The 20,685-nt window shown below is 65.9% G+C and overlaps 4 protein-coding genes across 4 annotated transcripts; all 4 read left to right on the top strand.

The window, feature by feature from the left end:
- Window positions 1–298: 298 nt before the first annotated feature.
- On the top strand, window positions 299–1,899 carry EMIHUDRAFT_103927 (glutathione peroxidase; the record flags this gene model as incomplete). Its single annotated transcript, XM_005765497.1, has 5 exons — window positions 299–445; window positions 891–997; window positions 1,247–1,307; window positions 1,515–1,628; window positions 1,798–1,899. The coding sequence occupies 5 exons, from the start codon at window positions 299–301 to the stop codon at window positions 1,897–1,899; spliced, it is 531 nt and encodes a 176-aa protein (XP_005765554.1).
- A 2,961-nt stretch (window positions 1,900–4,860) lies between these two features.
- On the top strand, window positions 4,861–6,079 carry EMIHUDRAFT_212851 (hypothetical protein; the record flags this gene model as incomplete). Its single annotated transcript, XM_005765498.1, has 3 exons — window positions 4,861–4,965; window positions 5,059–5,607; window positions 5,687–6,079. The coding sequence occupies 3 exons, from the start codon at window positions 4,861–4,863 to the stop codon at window positions 6,077–6,079; spliced, it is 1,047 nt and encodes a 348-aa protein (XP_005765555.1).
- A 10,419-nt stretch (window positions 6,080–16,498) lies between these two features.
- Window positions 16,499–16,822, top strand: EMIHUDRAFT_66865 (hypothetical protein; the record flags this gene model as incomplete). Its single annotated transcript, XM_005765499.1, has 1 exon — window positions 16,499–16,822. The coding sequence occupies one exon, from the start codon at window positions 16,499–16,501 to the stop codon at window positions 16,820–16,822; it is 324 nt and encodes a 107-aa protein (XP_005765556.1).
- Window positions 16,823–17,880: 1,058 nt separating this feature from the next.
- On the top strand, window positions 17,881–20,289 carry EMIHUDRAFT_212857 (hypothetical protein; the record flags this gene model as incomplete). Its single annotated transcript, XM_005765500.1, has 3 exons — window positions 17,881–18,326; window positions 19,645–19,825; window positions 20,008–20,289. 3 exons carry the CDS (start codon window positions 17,881–17,883, stop codon window positions 20,287–20,289), a joined length of 909 nt encoding a protein of 302 aa, XP_005765557.1.
- Window positions 20,290–20,685: the final 396 nt, after the last annotated feature.

The raw sequence follows: 20,685 nt of genomic DNA on the forward strand, positions 1-20,685 counted from the left end.
TCATTCAGCAGCGTGCACCTCGATCCTGCACCGTGTTTGTTATGACCCCCCCAATGAACACACCAGTGAGGGAGGGCGAGGGGCATACCGTACGTAGCCCATAAAATCGAGCGACCGACTGAGAACCGCAGCTAATTTTAGGAGGAAACACTCTTTCCCCGAGGAAGGACTATAGGGGGGTGTGGGATTTCGCGCAATCGCTTGACTCTGAAAAGCTCGCGCCAGTACCTTTCTGGGCGCTGTATAAGAGAAAGCCTGTTTCGCGGAAGGTTCGCAGCGCTAGAACATATTCGGGAAAATGCTGTCGCTGTCGCTCGTCACCTCTGCTGCGGCGCTCTTCGGCGGCAAGGTGGCTCCTACGCAGCGGTCGGGTAGCGCCTACAGCTACGCGGCTCGCTCGCTCGTCGACAACTCGGTGCAGGAGCTCGAGCAGTACAGGGGTAGGGTGTCTCTGTTCGTCAACGTCCGCTGCCTGTAGATGCGTGCACACCTGTTCCCCGGCAGCATTTTCTCTGTGCACACGGCAGTTGCCAGTGGCGCGCACGCGACTAGTAGGGCCGTGCCAGCGGCGTGCACGCGACAGAGCACCGCTGCCGCGACTCCGCACCGCCCTCACCACCATCGTCCTCACCGCCATCGCCGCGCTCCAGGTCGCCTCAAAGTGAGGCTTGACGGACCAGAACTACCGCGAACTCCAGGAGCTGCAGGCGCGCGACACTCTCCTCCTCCCTCTGTCACTGCCCCTCGCTTCAACTCCAGCTGCTGCAGCCTCAGCCTCACTCCCCACCGCCGCCTCCTGCTCCGGCGTGCTCTCTCCTCACAGCTCGCTTGCCGCCTCACCAAAATGGCCACTCACACGTCGTCCAAGTGGCCGCCTCGGCCCTCCGCAGTCGCGCCTGGAGTCCCGCGGCTTCTGTGTCCTCGCCTTCCCCTGCAACCAGTTCGGCGGCCAGGAGCCGGGCTCCGCCTCGGAGATCCTCGAGTTTGCGCGCGGCAAGTGAGATCTAGCCGAGATCTAGCCGAGATCTAGCCGAGACTTTGCCGAGACTGACCCTAGAGACCGTAGCGCCGAGCTCTCGCGGCTGAGATCGAGCAGAGACCAGCCGGGTTTGCGCGCGGCGTGCTGCGTGTTGGGGGCCTCCATCGCCCACGCCGCCCACGTCGCCCGCGGCTAGATCGACCTCTCGCAGGAGCTTGGCCGCCGCCCGCCCCACTGCCACCACTGCCGCCCGCCGCTTCGCCTCAGGTACGCCGCCACCTTTCCGCTCTTTGAGAAGTGCGACGTCAACGGCCCAAACACGCACCCTGTCTGGGCGCACCTCAAGGCGGGCGCTTGCCCGCCGCTGCCCTCCCTGCCGCCTCTCTCCTCCCCCCGCTGCCTCTCTCCCCACCGCCGCCTCGCAACCACTGCCTCCCGCCCCACTGCTACCGTTGCCCCCCACTTCCCTGTTCCGCTCGCCGCCGCCTGCTCCGCGCCGCCGCTTCCCTCAGTCGCATGCCTGCTCACCCCATAGGCGGAAAAGTCGGACCCCTTCCCGCTGGGCGCCGACATCAAGTGGAATTTTGCGAAGTTCTTATTGGGGCCCGAGGCGCCTCACTGCCCACCCCGCCCGCCTCCACTCTCCGCCGTCGCCGCCCACCGCCGCCACAGCCGCCGCCACTGCCGCCGCCACTGCCGCCACCGCCTCCGCGCTCTCGCCGCCTCCGCCCCACCCGCGACATTGGTTGGCCTCGTTTGCTCGCCGTGTTGCCGCGGTGGTGCTGCCTCCCTACCCCGCCCCTAACCCCACCGCTCAGGGCGAGGTCATCAGCCGCTTCGGGCCCCAGCAGTCTCCCCTCTCGTTCGAGGGCGAGATCGCCGCCGCCCTCGACGCGTTGCCGGTCGAGGCCGCCGCCTGAGCCGGGCGTGCTTGGCGCACGCCCATCGTGTGACCACCCCCTGCCCGTGTGTCCGACGTGTGCTCTGGTGCTGCAGATATGACGGCGCACTCCGAATGCCCAACCGCTCCGGCGGCGGCAGGAGCGCGCCCGAGCCGAGAGAGCGGGTGCTCGCGCCCCGCTGCGGCAGCGCCAGGCGAGAGGCGGTGGGTCGTGTCACACATCATTTTCCCACAACACGCCTTGTTCTCCATCTCCGTTTGTTTACAGGACAACAACAACAACATGTACATGTGCGAGCACACAGCCAATCAGCGTCACAACACGGGCAGCAGCCATGTGTTCCGACCCCTTTTCCGTTTTATTGCCCCGACGGATGTGTCTCTCGCGTCTCGGCACTACGTCAGTATCTTCCGGCGAGGGGGACTCCCGGGCGTCGGGGCGGATCCGTGCCGAGCGCGCGCGTGAACGTGTACTAGGGGCGGTCTGACACATTGCCTAGCTACATGCACATGCACTGCCACATACACACCCACGACGCACGAGCCACGTGCCACGAGCCACGTTGTCGTTGACCATGACAACGCTGGTGTGTGTCGCGCGAACACGCGAGAGAGTTCACAGAGAGATAAAGCCGTATTCGCATGTGTGTGTGCCGGAGTAGGGATCCTAGTAGGGATCCAACCCGCGCACATCGGCAATGGACACCAGAAGGTGAACATAGACTGATAAACTTTTCTTCCACTGCGCGCTGCGGGTGCGGCGCGCCAGACAAGAGACAACCAACCGCAACCATATCACCTCACGCAGAGGTGCGGCCCTGTGTTCAGCGCGGGTGTTGCGGGGCTGGTCGCGGGGGTGGCTTCACAAATGAGTGGGTGACTCTGGTAGCTCTATCCCTTGGGACCCTGCGATAGGAAGAACTTGCGGGGCATGCGAGTAAAGAAGGCGTTCTCACGCGTCTCGGCCACGAGGCGGTATGGCGCGACGTGGCTGCCGCTCCGGTCGACGCAACCCGGCCGGGCCTGAACATTAGGGCAGGGCGAGGTCGTGACTTCAGACGCTAGTAATCCACCGAGTGGAACGCTTGAGTTGCGTCGGTGAGCGGCAACCTGCTGGAGGGCAGCTGTGACCTTGAGGTACGCGTCGGGGCGGCAGTGCCGCCATTCAAAGATGAGCATCGTCGGACTGAGCGTGCACCACCCCGCAGACAACCAATCTTGCGAGGCGAGCATTTCGCAGTCGAGACCTTCGGTGTCGATGATGAGTAGCCTACGGGAGGCGCGCCGCGCAATCTACCCAGCGGAGCGGCAGCTCTTAGCAGCTCTGTTCCGCACCCCAGCCGCTCAACGCTCTCCCTCTTTAGCATGCCGAGCAGCGACGTGCACCGCACCGACTCCACAGCTACTCGCGACCGGAGATCCTCCACCTGAGAACGACGGAGTCTGCCTCTCCCCTCTCGAGTAGGGTGGTGCGAGGTGTGGAGCTGAGGTTCGTTGGTATCTGATCCTTCTCCACCGTGAGTTTTGCGCCGGGCTTCTGCACGCTCAGCAGCGTCCGAAAGTGCTTCTCGATGTGCTGCTTGCTAAAGGAGCCTGTGGGTGGGTGGGGTGGGTGTGGTGGTGTGGTGGTGTGGTGGTGTGTGTGGGTGTGGTGGTGGTGGTGGTGGTGGTGGGGGGGGGTGCTTGCTGGTGTGAGGTGACACGCAGGCGAAAGGTACCGAGCTGTGCCGTCCAGTAGGGGAGGCCTTGTGTTGCAGGCAGCGTGTAGAATGGGAGCGAGCGTTCGTCCTAAGGCAAGGGTTAGAGCAAGGTAAACGTGCTCCACCGCATGTGGAAAGTGCTGAGCTATCCACCGCGTCCTCACGTCTTGAGACAGGCAAGGCGTGCAAAGAGGAGTGTATTTGAGCATGACCCGACTGGAGCAGCGGGAGTTAGCAATGGCGGATGACGACCGCTCCACACCCTCGAAGAGTATTGCACGATGGGGTCTCGCATCTAACGCTCCTCCTCGCTCCCGGGGCAGATGCCCTGTGCAACCACGCGCACGCGCGAGGGCGGCACGTGGGGCGTCGGATTGGCGGCCTTGACCCGGCCCGCTAGCTCCGTCGCGACTGGAGGGGACGCCTCCACGAGCAGTACGCTGGCCCACGTCACCTGTTGGTGGTGAAGAGAAGCGGTGACGGAGAAGCGGTGAGAAGGGCAGTAGCATGACAGGGAGAATGAGGGGAAAGAGACAGACTGACAGAGGCGGGCAGTGATTGGCACCAAAGGGACCTCGCCTTGGAGACTGCGTTGTACACAGGGTCATTCGGGTCGCCTCCAAAGTGGTGTGCGCCCACCTGCAGCGAAGGACGGCTCGCTTGGCGGCGGTGGTAGCATTAGCGGGGCGGCGGGCGCCGCCGCGAGGATGGTTGTGCGTGCCCTTGTGTGAGGCATCTCGTAAACCAAACCACGACGAGGGAGCTGTTTTCGGGCATCGTCTGGGCAAGTTTGGGATACAAAGACACCGAGAGGCCGAGTCCTGCGACGCCGTGCCCTGGAGTGGTGCGGTGATGGTGCAGCATCGCGTGCTGCATCGCCTGCCTGTGCAGCTCCGCACGCGCCGCGGTGACCGGCATGCGGTCCGTGTCTTTAGAGTTTGAAAGGTGTTGTATTGCATTAGGCGGCTGGGCGGCCGGGTTTCCCCCCGCCGGGTACAGATCGCACACAAAAGCGCATCCCGGGCCCAAATCTCACAGCCCCCCCAAAAGATCCGGTGTGGCCCATTGGGGAAACATATTTTGTCAAAATACAAACCTCCCCCCGAACCACCGCTAAATACACTGAAAAATATAAGACTTCTATGGCTGTGATTTGTGTGAGCTCTGTGCCTTGATCTGTACAAGGAACCTACACTAAAAAAAGCTCTATGGAGGGACGTGTAATGTCGTGCGACCTTCCAAGTTTATCGGGTTGCAGCGTGTGTGCGCTCGACAAGACCATGCGCCGCAAGAAGGCCACCGAGCACGCGCCCGACGTGGCGCCGCGCCGGCTTCGTGACCTGCATCCACTGGACGCCCTGACTGTCTTGTTGGCCAATTTTAAGGTGCGCGATTTCCGAACGATGTATTGCTTGCTGTCGTTAGTCTGCTCCGCGCTGGTGAATCACAAGTTGCTCAGTGGCCATCCACTCGCGTAGGCACTGACAGGGCCATACCTCTTTGGCCAGAGCGACGCCTCAATCATGCGGGCGCTGACCTGGATTGAGCGGCCATTTCTGATCTTTGCGTTCTGGGTCGCGGGCGTCCTCCTTCCCTTTGCGCGCCTGGCCAGCCGCGTTGGCGTGCAGTCGCGGGATGACGCTCTTCCGTCACGAGAGCCAGGCCGCGCGATTGCAGTGCGTGTGCACGAGGCGCCGCAAAACGGACCGGACGCGCCTGTGGTGCTCTGGTTTCACGGCGGAGGGCTGTTTCTTGGCAGCGCAAGGGGCGAGGACGTGCTTGCGCGCTACTTCGCCGCTCGCCTGAAGGCCACCGTCGTCAGCGTCGACTACCGCCTGACGCCCGAGTACCCTTGGCCGAGCGCACTGGATGATTGTGAGGACTCCGCGCGGGCGGCGGCCACGCGCTGGCCGCGCCGACCCATGCTGGTCGCGGGTATGTCGGCCGGTGGCTACTACGCGATCCAGCTGGCGCTCGTGCTCGCGCATGCTGCGAGCTCCGATGCAGCCGTCGACGTGCTTGGGCATGTGGCGATTGCGCCAATGGTGAAGGCTGTAGCCCTTTTGTCGCGCACGTACAATTGTTACTCTGATCCTTTGCATGCAGGTCGGCCCCTTCACCCACTTTGACTCGGTTGGCGCCTGCTGGGAGCTCGCACTCTTTCCACACCGTGCGATTCACTTTGGCTGGTCAAAGCTGCTACGTTCTGCGCCGCTTCCTCACAAGTGGGACTGGCGCATCTCGGCCCTCCTCGCCTCTGACGATCAACTGCGCCGCATCGCGCCTGGGATCGTCACTTATCACCATTTCGATACGCTCTGCGACGAGGGCCGCCTGTATGCGGAACGGCTCGAGGCCGTCGGCCGTCTCGCCGCCGGCGCCCGGATGCCGTACCCACATGGCAGCAGCGTGGGGATGGGCCACGTCCTCAGCTGGGCGGCCTCCGAGATGGAGTCCCTCCTCGGAGCCTCTGCGAGCGCTGCGTCGCACAAGACATGAGTCATCGGGGATCGGGCGCCGGCGGTGGGGTAGGCCTCTGGGACGTCAATTTTGCAGCGTCAAGGTGGCGCCGAGGCGCGCTGAATGCAAGATAACACTGTTTTGGGTAGACCGTTCCACCGAGGTCATTACCTCTAATCGTACCAACGGCGGAAAAGGTGGACATAATCCCTCCCGGCCCACCGGCGCCGCCAAGCATCGACCATCGGCCTCCCCGCAGCGGCACGTGGACGATGAGGTTGCCGACGTCGTGCCCCGCGCTCGTGATGGCTTCGCGGATGGTGAACCGTTCGAGCCCTTGTTGCACGAGCCCGCGTAGCTTGCGCTGTCCGCCTGCCCAGCTGACCGTTCCGTCTCTCCCCTGTGGTCCGTATGCGATCAGAGACGCCTCCCGAGCCAGCTTGCCGTCGTGTGGGTCTTCCACTTTGCGCCCGAGGTAGGCCTTGGCGACGACGTCGGCGTAGTGGTTCGGGAAGACGCCGCAGTGTGCGCACACCCATTGGATGACTAGGTCTCCGCCCGCCCGTCGCCACCTGGCCGCCCTGAGGCTGATTCGTTCGAGCAGGGCTGGGCGGTGATGTTTGTACAGGTGCCAGGCGCTCCCTGTCTGCTCCGCCGTCTGGACTGCTTCGATGGCTGGGTTGCAGTCGCTGAGGATGAGCAGCCTGGGGGCCTCTGTGCCCCGTGGGCTGGCCTCCGCCCTGAGCATGCAGGCATCGATCGCGGTGAGCTCGGCGTCGGCGATGCTGCTGCCTGGCGGTAGCGCCCCTCCGTATGCTGTTGGTGTGCCGTCGTCGCCAACCCCGTGCCACACTCCCCATGCGGCGAGGCCTTCCCCGGCCTCTCCGCGCGGGGCAAAGCTGCCGTCGGTGGCGCAAGCGTCGGTGAAGTCGATCGTGTCGTGGAGCGTGATACTCATCCGCGCCATGGTCGCCGTCACGCCTGCGTTCATGGTCTTGGCTTCCCGCCATCCGACCTGTGAGTTTTATGTGTGAGTGTTGCTATTACTGTGCAGCACTCTGACATACCTCGACGAGCGACAGCAATGTCAGCGCGACATAGACGTGCTCTGGCGGCGCCTCGGCCCCAGGCGCCCGGGTCGCCAGGGAGCGGCGCACAACCTTTGTGCAACTCTGAGGGCGACCATGGATCATGGTCCACACACCACACACGGTACCGTGCAGTGCAGACCGCACCCCGGTGTAAGCCGAAAAGCCGGTACGCGGTAGAGACCGCGCTCCTGCGCGGGTCCTGGGGTAAAAATCAAATTTACTTTTGTGTCACGGAGCCGGACTCCAAGAGTGCGCCGGTCTGGGTCTCTCCCCCGCCAAGGCTGTGGCCGCCCGGCAGTCCCCGGCCGCCCCAACCTCCGCGAGCTGCAGGCTGAGGGCAATGCTCAGCTCCGCGCGACTGGCGCCCACCCCTCGCAGCGCCGCGACGCCCTCGGGGCCGATGCGATTCGAGGCTAGGGTGAGCCGAACGAGCCGGGCGGCGCCGCCGAGGCCGAGCGCGGTGGCGAGACCGACGGCGCCCCTTGCCCCCACCTGGTTGTTTGACAGGCGAAGCTCGATTAGCTCGTCAAAGACGTGGAAGGCGTCGGTGAGTGCCGAGACGCCGCTGCTGCCGATCGCGTTGCCCCCCACCTCGTTCCCAAGGCTGAGCCGCCCCAGCCTCTGCCCTCCCGCCGCCAGCCCTCGCACGAGCGCCTCGGCGCCGGCGTCGCCAAGGCCGTTCGCCTCGAGGCTCAGCTCGCGCAGGCGGGGTGCGCCACCGCGCCCCAGCGCGTCGGCGAGCTCGGAGACTCCCGCGTCGCCGATTCGGTTCCAGCCGAGGAGGAGCGAGGCGAGCGCCCCCGCGCTGTGCACCGCGATCGCCTCGGCGAGGGCGGATGCGCCGCGGCAGCCGATGCAGTTTGAGTCGAGACGGAGGGTCTTCAGCAGCGGTGCGAGGCCGAGGAGCGGCGCGAGGGCGGCCGCGCCGGAGCAGCCGATCTGGTTGCAGCCGAAGTCGAGCGTGCAGAGCCGGGCGAGGCGCAAAGCGACCGGGCCCGCCAGCAGCCCGGCGAGCGCGCCGCAGTCGGCGTCGGTGAGGCCGCGGACGCAGCACTGCAGCGTGTCGACGCCTCGTCTCTCTGCGTCATCCAGCAGATAGGCGGCGAGCCCGGCCGCGGCGGCCGCCTCCTCGAGAACCGCCTCGCCGAGGCATAGCTTTGTGCAGAGGATGCCCAGGCCGCTGGTCCCGGCCCCACCGCTTGCGGCGTCGCTACTAAGGTCGGCGGCGCTGCCCTCTGCAGAGGTTGGACTCGGCGCCGCAACGGGAGAGGGTGGCGCTGGCGGCGCGACATAGTGCGACACACTCGTCAGCTCGGTGCCGGCGGAGTGCTGCCTTCTGCCGTGGAGGAGCGGCCGCGACTGATCACACTCGTCGACGTCGTGGCCATCGAGCAGCACAAAGACATGGTTGCGACTCATGGCGAACGCCTTCACCACGGGAGCCGCTCAAGCGATTCTGCGAGGATCCGGCGCAGAGGGGCACCCGGAGGGATGCTCAACCGCTCCCTGCCCACTGCCTTCCTCGGCGTCCTGTTCGCAATAAATAAAAAGAACGCGTCTTTTTTTCAATCCCCCCCAATCGCCATTCTCTTGCTCACGAGCTGTAAATTCTGGGCAAACGGGCAAACAAGAAGAAAATACCGGGAAAAAGGAATTGGACCTCAACAATGCGTGGAGCTCGCAAGCCCAGCGGCGGCGATCCTGCCGAGGCGCCGCTGCTCGGCCAGCGCGTCGTGCTCGGCGGGCTCTCTTCCCGCCCCGAGCTGAACGGGCAGTGGGGCGAGGCGCGGAGCTTCGAGGGCGGGCGGTACGCGGTGGCGCTCGAGGGCGGCGGCGAGAGCGTGCGGGTGCGGCCGGGTAATCTGTCGCCGGCTGCGGTGGAGCGGGCGTCGAGCGGTGTCGTGGCAGCCACCGAAGCGGTCATCGCAGCAGCGGAGCGTGGCGAGGAGGAGGCGGTGCTGGCGTGGCTCGACAGTGGCGGGCGGGCCGACGCGACGTATGAGAGAGGCGGCGTGAGCGGCATCACGCTGCTGATGGGCGCCGCCGCTAGCGGCCGCGAGCGGGTGGTTGACTTGCTGCTTCGGCACGGCGCGGAGATCAACCTGCAGGACAGCGAAGGCTCCACCGCGCTAATGTACGCCGCTGGGAACGGCCACGAGCGGGTGGTCGAGCTGCTGCTAAAGCGCGGCGCGGAGATAGACTTGCAGGACAGCGACGGCGCCACCGCGCTGATGATGGCCGCCGGCTACGGCCTCGAGCGGGTGGTCGAGTTGATGCTGCAGCGTGGCGCAGAGATCAACAAGCAGAACAGCGACGGCTGCACCGCGCTGATGTTTGCCGCTGGCGAAGGCCACCCCGCCGTCGTGCTCCGCCTGCTGCGGGCGGGCGCGGATAGAAAGCTGCGCACTGAGGACGGCAGGACGGCGCTGCAGCTGGCCAAGGAGAATGGCAATGCCGAGTGCGTCAAGGTCTTGGCTGAGGCAGCGGCGGCTGCAGACGGCCGAGCAGGGGCGGGCGGCGCTTGCTCGGGCGCGGCAGCGGCAGCGGTGGACGCGCCGCTGCTCGGCCAGCGAGTCGTGCTCGGCGGGCTCTCCTCCCGCCCCGAGCTGAACGGGCAGCGAGGCGTGGCGCGGAGCTTCGAGGGCGGGCGGTACGCGGTGGCGCTCGAGGGCGGCGGCGAGAGCGTGCGGGTGCGGCCGGGCAATCTGTCGCCAGTGGCGGCGGAGCGGGCGTCGAGCGGTGGCGTGGCGGTCTCCGATGAGGTCGTGGCAGCAGCTGAGCGAGGCGAGGAGGAGGCGGTGCTGGCGTGGCTTGAAAGTGGCGGGCGGGCCGACGCGACGTACGAGAGAGGCAAGGCGAGCGGCCTCACGCTGCTGATGGGCGCCGCCATGTACGGCCACGAGCGGGTGGTCGACTTGCTGCTGCAGCACGGGGCGAAGGTCAACCAGCAGGACAGCGTCGGCGGCACCGCGCTGATGTACGCCGCCCTCCACGGCCACGAGCGGGTGGTCGAGCTGCTGCTTCGGCACGGCGCGGAGATCGACTTGCAAAACAGCCACGGCGCCACCGCGCTTATGGGCGCCGCTGGGAACGGCCACGAGCGGGTGGTCGACCTGCTGCTACAGCGCGGCGCGGAGATAGACTTGCAGGAGAGCAACGGCTGCACCGCGCTGGTGTTCGCCGCCCTCCAAGGCCACCCCGCCGTCGTGCTCCGCCTGCTGCGGGCGGGCGCGGATAGAAAGCTGCGCACTGAGGACGGCAGGACGGCGCTGCAGCTGGCCAAGGAGAATGGCAATGCCGAGTGCGTCAAGGTCTTGGCTGAGGCAGCGGCGGCTGCAGACGGCCGAGCAGGGGTGGGCGGCGCTTGCTCGGGCGCGGCAGCGGCAGCGGTGGACGCGCCGCTGCTCGGCCAGCGAGTCGTGCTCGGCGGGCTCTCCTCCCGCCCCGAGCTGAACGGGCAGCGGGGCGTGGCTCAGAGCTTCGAGGGCGGGCGGTACGCGGTGGCGCTCGAGGGAGGCGGCGAGAGCGTGCGGGTGCGGCCGGGCAATCTGTCGCCGGCGTCGGTGTCGGCGGTGCCAGGCGGTGTCGTGGAAGTCTCCGACGAGGCTGCTGCAGCGGCTGAGCGTGGCGACGAGGCGGCGGTGCTGGTGTGGCTCGACAGTGGCGGGCGGGCCGACGCGACGTACGAGAGAGGCGACGTGAGCGGCATCACGCTGTTGACGACCGCCGCCGCCAATGGGCACGAACGGGTGGTTGACTTGCTGCTTCGGCATGGGGCTGAGATCGACCTGCAGGACAGCCGCGGCTGCACCGCGCTGATGGGCGCCGCCGGCAACGGCTACAAGCAGGTGGTCGAGTTTCTGCTGAAGCACGGCGCGGAGATCAACTTGCAGGCCAACGAAGGCGGCGCCGCGCTGATGAGCGCCGGCACAAACGGCCACGAACGGGTGGTCAAGCTGCTGCTGCAGCGTGGCGCAGAGATCAACCTGCAGACCAGCAGCGGCGGCACCGCACTGATGCTCGCCGCCGGCGAGGGCCACGAGCGGGTGGTCGACTTGCTGCTACAGCGCGGCGCGGAGGTTGACTTGCAGGACAGCCACGGCGCCACCGCGCTGATGTTCGCCGCCCTCCAAGGCCACCCCGCCGTCGTGCTCCGCCTGCTGCGGGCGGGCGCGGATAGAAAGCTGCGCACTGAGGACGGCAGCACGCCGCTGCAGATGGCCAAGAGGAGGGGCCACGCCGAGTGCGTGCGCGCCCTCGAGGAGCAGGCAGCAGCGCAGGCAGCAGCGAAGAAAGCAGCGCAGGCAGCGGAGGCAGCGGCGAGGGAGGGGGAGAGGGCGGCGGCAGAGGCGGAGGCAGCGCGGCATGCCGAGGCGCTGCTGGCGGAGGAGGAGGCGGAGAAGGAGGGGGAGCGCACCAAGGAGAGCAAGAAGGGGAAGAAGAAGAAGAAGAAGAAGGGGAAGGGCGGCGGGGGCGGCGCTGGGCCGTCGCAAGAGCCTGAGGATGAGGCAGCGCTGGCGGCGGCGGAGGAGACGGAGTTGGCGGCGGTGCTCGAGGAGAGCGCGAGGCTGGAGGACGAGGCGAGGCGCGCAACGGAGGAGCGGGCGCCTCCCGCCGAGTCGGCCGACGACCTTCCGCCGAGTGAGGAGCGGCCCGCTGCGGCGCTCTCGCTAGCCGACGCCAACTTCGACACGGGTCGCGCAGCGATCCCAGAGTCCACCATGGGCGGGGAGACCACGTGCATAGTATGCTTCACCCGGCCCAAGACACACGTGGCCGGGCCTTGCGGCCATCAGTGCGTCTGCGGTCCTTGCTCCGATCGGTTGCAGCTGTGCCCATACTGCCGCGAGCCGGTGGTGATGTGGATCGCGACACGCATTGTCTAGGGAAGCTCGCTTGTTGTTCGCTAGTTGTGACGACGTGCCCGGTGGAAACGAAAGTGGATCTAACTCAGAGTCCCAAACGACTCAAGTGCTGTAGACCACAAAGAAGACTCGCGACGAGCTCGCAGGATATCCTGCTCGGGGAGCCCGACTCGCAGGGGAGCTTCTCGAGCATGGACGTGGACTGGGAGGAGGAGGCAAGCTCGCAGGATACTCTGTCGACTGTCCGGGCAGTCCGACTCGCAAGGCAGCTTCTCGAGTATGGACCTGGACGAGGAGGGCGAGGTGGGGGACGGGCCTACGCCTGGCGAGGCGGGTGAGACGAATGAGGAAGACGGACAAGGTCGCGGCGCAGAGGGTCCGGAAAGCGGCGGGGTTGGAGGGGGCGGCCCCTCCCCGAATCTTGCCCTCGGGCGAGTTCGAGTCGTCGGCCAGGGAGGCCGGACTCCCGTTGGGTACCTTCGGGTGGATCTTAGCAGAGCCGGCAGGCACCCCGAGCGACGCCCTTCACGACTGGAAGGGCCGGGGAGCTCAAGTGCTTCGATCGCAGGGGACACCATGGAGGGTGCGCCTGCGCCACGGAGGCACTCCGGGCGGCGTATGCAATGTGGGGGGAGGGCCGGGGTGATGCTGCCTCGGCGCGCGCTGCCGCGACGCGGCACGGAGTGGACCGGGCCACGCCGGCGAGGGAGATGCGCTCCAGCGAGGGCCGCGTCCTTGAAACCGCCGACGCGTTCCTGGACGACAAGGCCGATCGACTCTGGAGGACACGGTCGGCGGCGCTTCGCGAACTGGCGGCGGCGTGGGCGAGGTGGGGGGCGGCGGGCGAGGTGGGGGGCGGCGGCAGCACGAGCGGCGGCGGCGGCGGTGTGGGCGAGGTGGAGGGCGGCGGAGGGGTGGGCGAGGTGGAGAACACACCAGTATGACACAAATAACATCTCTCTCTCTCTCTCTCTCTCTCTCTCTCTCTCTCTCTCTCTCTCTCTCTCTCTCTCTCTCTCTCTCTCCCAGTATGAGGGAGGGCGAGACGATCGAGGGGTCCCGTGCCAGGCCGCGTATTTCTTTTCCCTCTTTGACGAGACCTATCTACGTCGCACCGTGACTTGGCTATGCATGGCAACAGCATGTCACCGCCAGCCATTCCGGCTCTCATGGATCCGTTTGCGCCGCCGCCGCAGTCCGCGCCGCCGCCGCCGCCGCCGCCGCCACGACGATGCGTCCTCTACGGCTGCTACACCTACACACCATCCGGCGGAGACTCAACCTCCTCAGACATGTCGATGGCCATCGCCCTGTCCGTCCTCCTTTTGTCATGTCCCCTCTACGTTCTGGTTTTCAAACTGCTAATGCGCTACTGGCCCTGTCAGCGCCGCGCACACAGCTCGAGTGCTGCCAAGCCGCCCGTTCTCACCACTGTCGAGGTCGACACGAGCGTGCACCGAGGCCTGTGGGTGGTCACGATGGACAAAGGAGTGTGCATCGTCTACAATCCTTCGCAGCAGCCCAACCCTGAGTTGTCCCAGAGCGCCTGAGACACCACACTCCGCGGCGTGTGCGACACCGGATACCGCGGTGTGCCACCACGCTAGAAATCTGTGAGAGTGCATAGTGGATAAAGCCGTAGTGTGTGCTCCGGGTGCGCGACTTCGAGTCGCTCTGAGAGCAATCGTAAAACACAGAAGTCAAATGTCCGCACTGGACATCTCTCCTATCTCCCTCCCTCGCGGACAGCGCCGGGGGGCACACGAATGAAACTCGAGAGACACGAGACAAAAATCACGTGTCGCTGTCAAACAAAGAGAGGAAAGAGCGGTCTCGGCACCGGCCGCTTGCCCAGCGACACCGCACCGCCGCCCACACCGCCTCCCAAGCGCCGAGGGAGGGGCTGTACGGCGTGCTCGGCAACGCAGAGGGCGGCGTCGGCGGCGAGCGCGCGTGCGAGGCCGGCGGCGGCGCCCCGCCCGGCTGGTGGTGATGGTAGGGCAGCGGCGGCGGCGGCGACGGCGGCGAGAGCAGCAGTCTCTCGAGTCGGGTGTCGGCAGCTGGCTCAGTGGCGGCGGAGGCGAGAGCGGCCGGCTCGCGTGGTGGTGGCGGTAGGCTGGTCGCGGTGCGGCGGCGGGGAGAGGCTCGCCGTGCGCGGGAGGCGGGAAGCGGTAAGTGAGAGCTAATAACACTGTGGAGTCACTGAAAAACTTGGCGGGCGGGCGAAAAAACCGGGTATGAATCCCCGCAAGATGAAGGAGACACCAAAGAGGACGACGAGGGTGGGAAGACCACGAGCCGCGAGGTGGTAGCTCGAGAGTTGCCAGAATGGAGCCTGAGGGAGGGTGTAGAGGATGTAGAGTGTAGAGCGCTGTAGAGATGTAGAGATGTAGAGCGCTGGAGAGCGCTGTAGAGCTGTAGAGCTCTACATCCGCCGCGTGACGAACTGCCTCCGTTGTAGAGCGATGTAGAGCGCGATTTTGCTGTAGAGTTTGTTGTAGAGGCTCTACAGCCAAACCGCCGGGAAGGCAGTGACTCAAAGAGGTCGAGCCGCGCTAATGGGGTGTCTGACTCCGAGCTTACTGGAGCTCTGATGGACGGCCCGCTGACTATCCCTGACACACAGAGAGTCACGCTGACGGCACACAACATTGCGTCGCGGATCAGCGTCCTGATGAGAATGCTCACGAGGGCGCACCACCCGTGGCCTCGCCCAAACACAAAGGAAGCGGAGATTCGGCTCTCGAGGAGCGGGCCGTGGACGTTCCTGCTAAAGAGTGAGTCAATTAGCTTATAGGGATATAGGTAGACTATTCATCACTGTTGTGGGGGAGAGTGTGATAATAGGGGTGCTGAGGTGGGGCTGGGTGGAGGTGATTCTCCGGGTCAGTCTGGAGGTCATTCTCCACCACCTCCTGCGACACTCTGATCTCTGTCTGTCTGGGAATCTCCGGAAACGCAACTGCTGGACCCTCCTTGTTTCCTTCTGGTTTCGGACATATGTGTGAGAGATTTTAGCAACATGCACAGCCGAACGGACGTGCGACGACTCGGACGGCGACCCGGACTCCGAGGAAGGGCGACATAGACTCCACTTTCTCCACAGCGACGGCGTCCTCGACGCATGGGGATCCCTACCACTGTGCACTGAAAAAGAGAGAGAATTGTTTCTAAAAGAAAGAAAACAGACAACCCGAGGGAGGGATGGGAGGACGGCACGCCGCCACCACACAGGGGGTAAAGAGAATTCTTTCTGCTCGAGAGAGAGAGATCGTAATTTTTTCCGCTCCAACAAGGCGGCGGTTGGTACGGACCGCGACGGGCGCCACAGCGGGCGTCTGCTCGGTCAGGGCGCCTCTTCACCCATGCAGCTGTGGACAGGCAGTGGAGTCCTGCTGAGTGCGGGTCTGCTCGACAGCATCCCGTCTTCGGACTGGGCGGATTGCGCGGCGCGTCTCCGGTGCGGCCCGAGCGACTTTCGGGTCGCCACGTGCGTCCAGAACCTGGGCGGCGTGAGCTTTGGTGACTGGAACGCGCCAGTGGTGCGCATGGACATTTACCGGTACCGCGCGAGCTGCGCGCTCTTTGCGCGACTGTGCGCGTCGTGTCACTCGCCATCGCCGATGTGAGCAGGCACCTGGACTGGTGGCAGGATGAGCCTGACGGCCTATCGCTCGAAACGTGGCCGTGGTCCATCCATCGTGCCGACGAGCGGATCGGCGGGCTTCTCTGGCGGCTGTTTCGGCACAAAATGGGGCAGCCAGTCGCAGAGGGCCGTGCGCAGGCGGCTGGCCAGCCCGGCCGGCGCGGGCAGAGGGAACGGCGCTGGCGGAGCGAGACGCTTGGCAAGGCGAGGCGGCAGGGGCTTGGGCTAGAGCGCGTTTGATTGAAGACACAGACACGACCCGAGAAGCAAGCCCGCTGCTCGCTAGTACCACTGCACGGGGAAAATACGTCGGGTGTGCGATTCCTCGAGCCGCGTCGCCATAGAAACGCATTTCGGCCCCCCCGGGAATGCAGCCGCGCGCGCGGCGGAGAGCTGCGCATATTTTTTTATATGTGCGCCCACCGGTGTGACGATCGAGGGCGGCCCACGCCCACGATAATGACCCAATGAGATCGGTTCGTTTTCGAACTGAAATGAGATATGTATGAGACAAGGCGTCCCCTACCCACCAAGAGCCGGAACCCAGCGATTGCCTTCCGGGAGCTGCTCCCACTGTCCTGTGCGCGCTCGCTCCCATAGGCTGTCCACGCATCTGGCCACGTGTCACGCCTGCCGATGCCCGGCCGGGGGGTAAAGCTCCGGAAAACTTGACACCGAAAAAGTTAAAATGTTGTGGAGGTCAAGAAAAAGAATTTAGAAAAAGAATTCTGGCCTATATATATGGGGCCTCTGCCCTCCTCTCTTGCCAAAAACCGAGTTTCACATGACGCGCTCGCTGCGACTGCTCGCGCGCCGCTGCTCGTCGATCGTGCGGCTCGGCACGGACGATCCGCGGATGTCGAAAGTCGTGATCCACCGAGGCGTCGTGTACACGTCGGGGCAGACGGCCGCCGACGCTGGAGACTGTGTCGAGAAACAGACCAAGTCGTGTCTTGCAAAGATAGACGCGCTGCTGGCGGAGGCGGGCACGAGCAAGTCGAACGCGCTGAACGCCACCATCTGGCTGAAGGACATCGAAGCCGACTTCAAGCGGATGAATGGCGTGTGGAACGAGTGGGTTGAAGCGGACAACAAGCCGACGCGAGCGACCGTTCAAGCCGCTATGGCCCGACCCTCCATCCTCGTCGAAATTCAGGTAACGGCGGCGCTTCCAGAGTGAGCTGAGGTGCGGCCGGCGCCCGCTCGACCCTCTCTAGTCTCTCGGGAAGCGCGACGCTCTTCACGCGGTCAGCCTCGTCTTCCGCCTCCTGCGCTTCGCAGCTCCGCTGGTCGCGGCACGCCTTTGGCGACAAGCCTCTCCGCCGCCTGCCCGGCGATCGATCCCAGTCCCAGTCGGACGAGCGCATCAAGCGGAATTCCCAGGTCGAGCCCACGAGGCGACGCTGCTGATGCGTGCTCCCCTCGGCGCAGCGCGGCGCGCGGGCCATCTGAGACCACTATCTCTTTGTCGGGCCGCGGTGTGCGCGGCCTGTGCGTGTGCGTCTCCGGCACGGCCCGGTGCGGCTGTGGCGGCGCGCCCGCCCCGGGGCCCAGGTGTGACGCAGAGCTCGCACTTTGGTGAGTGCTGTGGCTCGTGTCGGTCAGTCGGTGTGTAGTACGCGCTGTGCGGTGCGACACCGTGCACAGGCGAGGCCCACAGCACTGCGACGGTGTATCATCGGGATAATGGTGAATGATACACCCCGGCGTCCGCACCCCGCTGCCTCGAAGCTCGATCCGCAAGCGAGCCAAGAGCAAGACCAGAGGGGGGTTGGCGGTTGGGTCCAGGCCCTCGTCGCCAGGCGCCAATTTGGCCTGTGCACGTTATTCTCGAATATCTTTGAGAATATAGAGGGTATAGAGGGGCGGCATATGGAAGTGCGCCCACTTCCATATTCGAGAATATTCTCGAAAAAATAGACGGTCCGGGGAGAATATAAGTTATAAGGAAAAGAATATACATAGTCCTGGGCGAGACGAATAACGTGCACAAGCTAAGGCGCCATCACACCAGGCTCCACCTCCAGCGTCCAGGCGCTCCTCCTTCTCCGCGAAGGAGACAGACCTCAGGAGCACAGGACGCTCAAGGCCGCAGACTACCGCAGAGACGACGCCACGGCCAGAAGCTGAGAGCCTAGAGGTGTGAACGCCCACCCAGACGGCACAGCAACTCGAATCGAACAGCCCGACAGCGCGGGGAAGAGGGGGTGGCCCCAGCTGGGCGGCACCCAGCTGCACATGTTGCCCTGCCTGCTGGCCCTCGGCTTCACGCCTCCGTCGTGGCCTCGCCGCGCCGAAGCTGCGTCCTCGCGATCCGCACTCGCCCGGTTCGACCGCAGCCGCGCAAATGTTGAGAGGCTCGCCGACCGGTTTGAGGCGTACGAGGCGGACTTGCTGTCAAAAGCCGCCGCCGCCGCCCTGACGACAGCCTTCGGCGGCTTCGTCGCAGGTGCTGCCGTCGCCAGTGCTGGCCTGCTGCCCGGAGGCCCAGCTCGGACAAAGAGCGTGCCGCTCCCGCCTCCTATTCCTCCTGCGTCTCAACTGCTGGCCACTGCTCCGTCGCCGCCATCGAACTGGTTCGGGACCTTTGCCTCGTCGGCGCCCTCGGCTCTCGAGACTCTCCTCTTTGGCTCCACTGCCCTCACCTCCGTCGGCTTTGTCTCCCGCAGCAGAGAGCTGGAGAGGTCGGAGAGGCAGAGGCAGGAGCTGCTCGAGCAGCTGCAGCTCCAGCGGGCAGGGCCGAGCCCGGGCGGGCCCGAGCGGGCAGGGCCGAGCGGGCTGGGCCGACAGAGCAGCAACTCCGCCGCCGCCCTCGCTGCCTCGGTCTCCATTGCCGCCGTCGCGGGCTACACCATCGGGACTTCACAGGCGTTGTCGAGGGACTTGCCAGCGCCGGCCGCCGCGGCGGCAGAGAGGCGGGCGGCGCGGAGGCAGGCGGCGGCGGCGTCCGAGGCGGCGGATAAGGGAGAACAGAGCAATGCTGGTAAGGTGAAGGCGGCGGCGAAGGCGGCGGCGGCGAAGGCGGAAGCGGCGGCGAAGGCGGAAGCGGCGGCGAAGGCGGGAGCGGCGGCAAAGGCGGAAGCGGCGGCGAAGGCGGAAGCGGCGGCGAAGGCGGAAGCGGCGGCGAAGGCGGAAGCGGCGGCGAAGGCGGAAGCGGCGGCAAAGGCGGAAGCGGCGGCAAAGGCGGAAGCGGCGGCGAAGGCGGAAGCGGCGGCGAAGGCGGAAGCGGCGGCAAAGGCGGAAGCGGCGGCAAAGGCGGAAGCGGCGGCGAAGGCGGGAGCGGCGGCAAAGGCGGAAGCGGCGGCGAAGGCGGGAGCGGCGAAGAAGGCGGAAACGGAGTCGGAGGCGGCGGCAGCGGTGGAGGCGGAGAAGACGATCGCGGCGAAGGCGGCGGCAGCGGCAAAGGCGGACAAGGCGGCGGCGGCGAGAGCGGCGGCCTCGCAGGAGGCACAGACGCTGAAAGCTGCACGGAGCCAGCAGCGGTCAGAGGGCGAGCTTGCGGCTCAGCGCTTTGCGGCGTGGGCGGCCGATCACAAGCTGAGCGTGGCGGCGATCCCGGCGGTCGCGCTAGTGGGCGCTGCCATCAGCCGAGCCAATGCAGAGGCGGAGGTGGGGAGCGCTGGTAGCGGCGGCACCGGCGCCACCACCGTGTCGGAAGCCGCCTCGACGGTCGCTGCGCAGACGGCAGCGGCTGTGCCGATTGAGCCGGCGACGGCGAATGCATTGGCGGATCGAGAGGCTAGCGCGGCCGCGGCGGAGGAGAAGGGGGAGGAGGCGGCGGCGGGTCTGGCCGCCGCGGCGCCGGAGGAGGGCCAGGCACAGGACGCCAGAGAGGCGACGGAGGCCGGGGAGGAGAGAGATGAGGCTGGTGCGCGCGGCGTGGGTGCGGCGAGCCGGGAGGCGGTGGCGGAGGCCGAGACGGGTGCGCAACGCGACGAGGCGGCCGAGGCGGCCGCTGCCGTGGGCGAGCGCCAGCGGGGACCAGCTGCGGGCGGTGTGAAGATCGCCAAATGACTGGTTCAAGCTGCGGGTAGGCCGGGACCAAGGCTGGGACCAGAGGTACGAGCTCATCGTGCGAGCCCTGTCGCAGGGACGCCTCTCCGAGTCGGACGCGGAGTTGCTCCTGCGCTTGCTGTCCGACCTCGTCCGCCGGATGAGTGCGCTACTGCCTGGCAGGCTGGAGGTGCACGCGGAGCTCGAGCAGGCCGGGGCCCGAGAGACCCCAGACACCCGTGCCTATTCACACCCGTGCTCCTCCTCGCCCCTCTCTCACGCTCGGCCGCTCGGCAGCTCGCCCTCGCTCGGCCGATCTCGCCCTCCGCGTCGCCACCCTTCCCACCTCTCCTCTGCTCCCTCCGCCTTTAGGCTGTCGGGAGTGCGGCCCTGCGCGCTAAGGTGCTCAGCGGCGCTGTCGACGCCGCGGACGTGAGCCGGTTGGTCGCGGCAGTCCACGGGCCGCTCACGCAGCTGGTCGCGCCGGTGCAGGACGGCGAGGTCGAGGAGGTGCGGCGGGCAGCGCTCGCGGCCGGGACGCCCGCGCGCATGATGGCGCTGCTCCTTTGCAGGACGGACACCATACTGAGTGAGACGGAAAGGCTCGTGCAAGGCCAAACGCAAAGAGGCGAGGGGGATAAGAGCTCCACATAGAGGAGAGCGGCATGGAGAGCGGTTTCCGATCCAATATTGTACTTTGTACATTCTTTCGGGGCGCGTCGATGACAGGACCTGGCTCTACGGCTTTAGGGGCGAACAGGTGAGACGTCTCTGTCTCACGGGTGTTTCGTCCCTGTCTCAACGCTGTGCCACAAATGCGTCTCAGTAATGTCTCACATACTCTCACCGATCTCTGCGTTGTCTCAGCCTTGGTCACAGCAACAGTCTCACTTTGTCTCAAGGATGTCACACACACGGCACAGTGGTGTCACAGTCACCTTCAGAGACGTGTTTGACGGACCCAAATGTTCACCCCTGCTGTGTGACAATGTCGTCTCTACTACGTCTCGTCATTTCATCTCAGAGCGTCTCACACTCGTCTCACGGTGA

Source organism: Emiliania huxleyi (assembly GCF_000372725.1).
Source record: "Emiliania huxleyi CCMP1516 unplaced genomic scaffold EMIHUscaffold_55, whole genome shotgun sequence".
NCBI lineage: Eukaryota > Haptophyta > Isochrysidales > Noelaerhabdaceae > Emiliania > Emiliania huxleyi.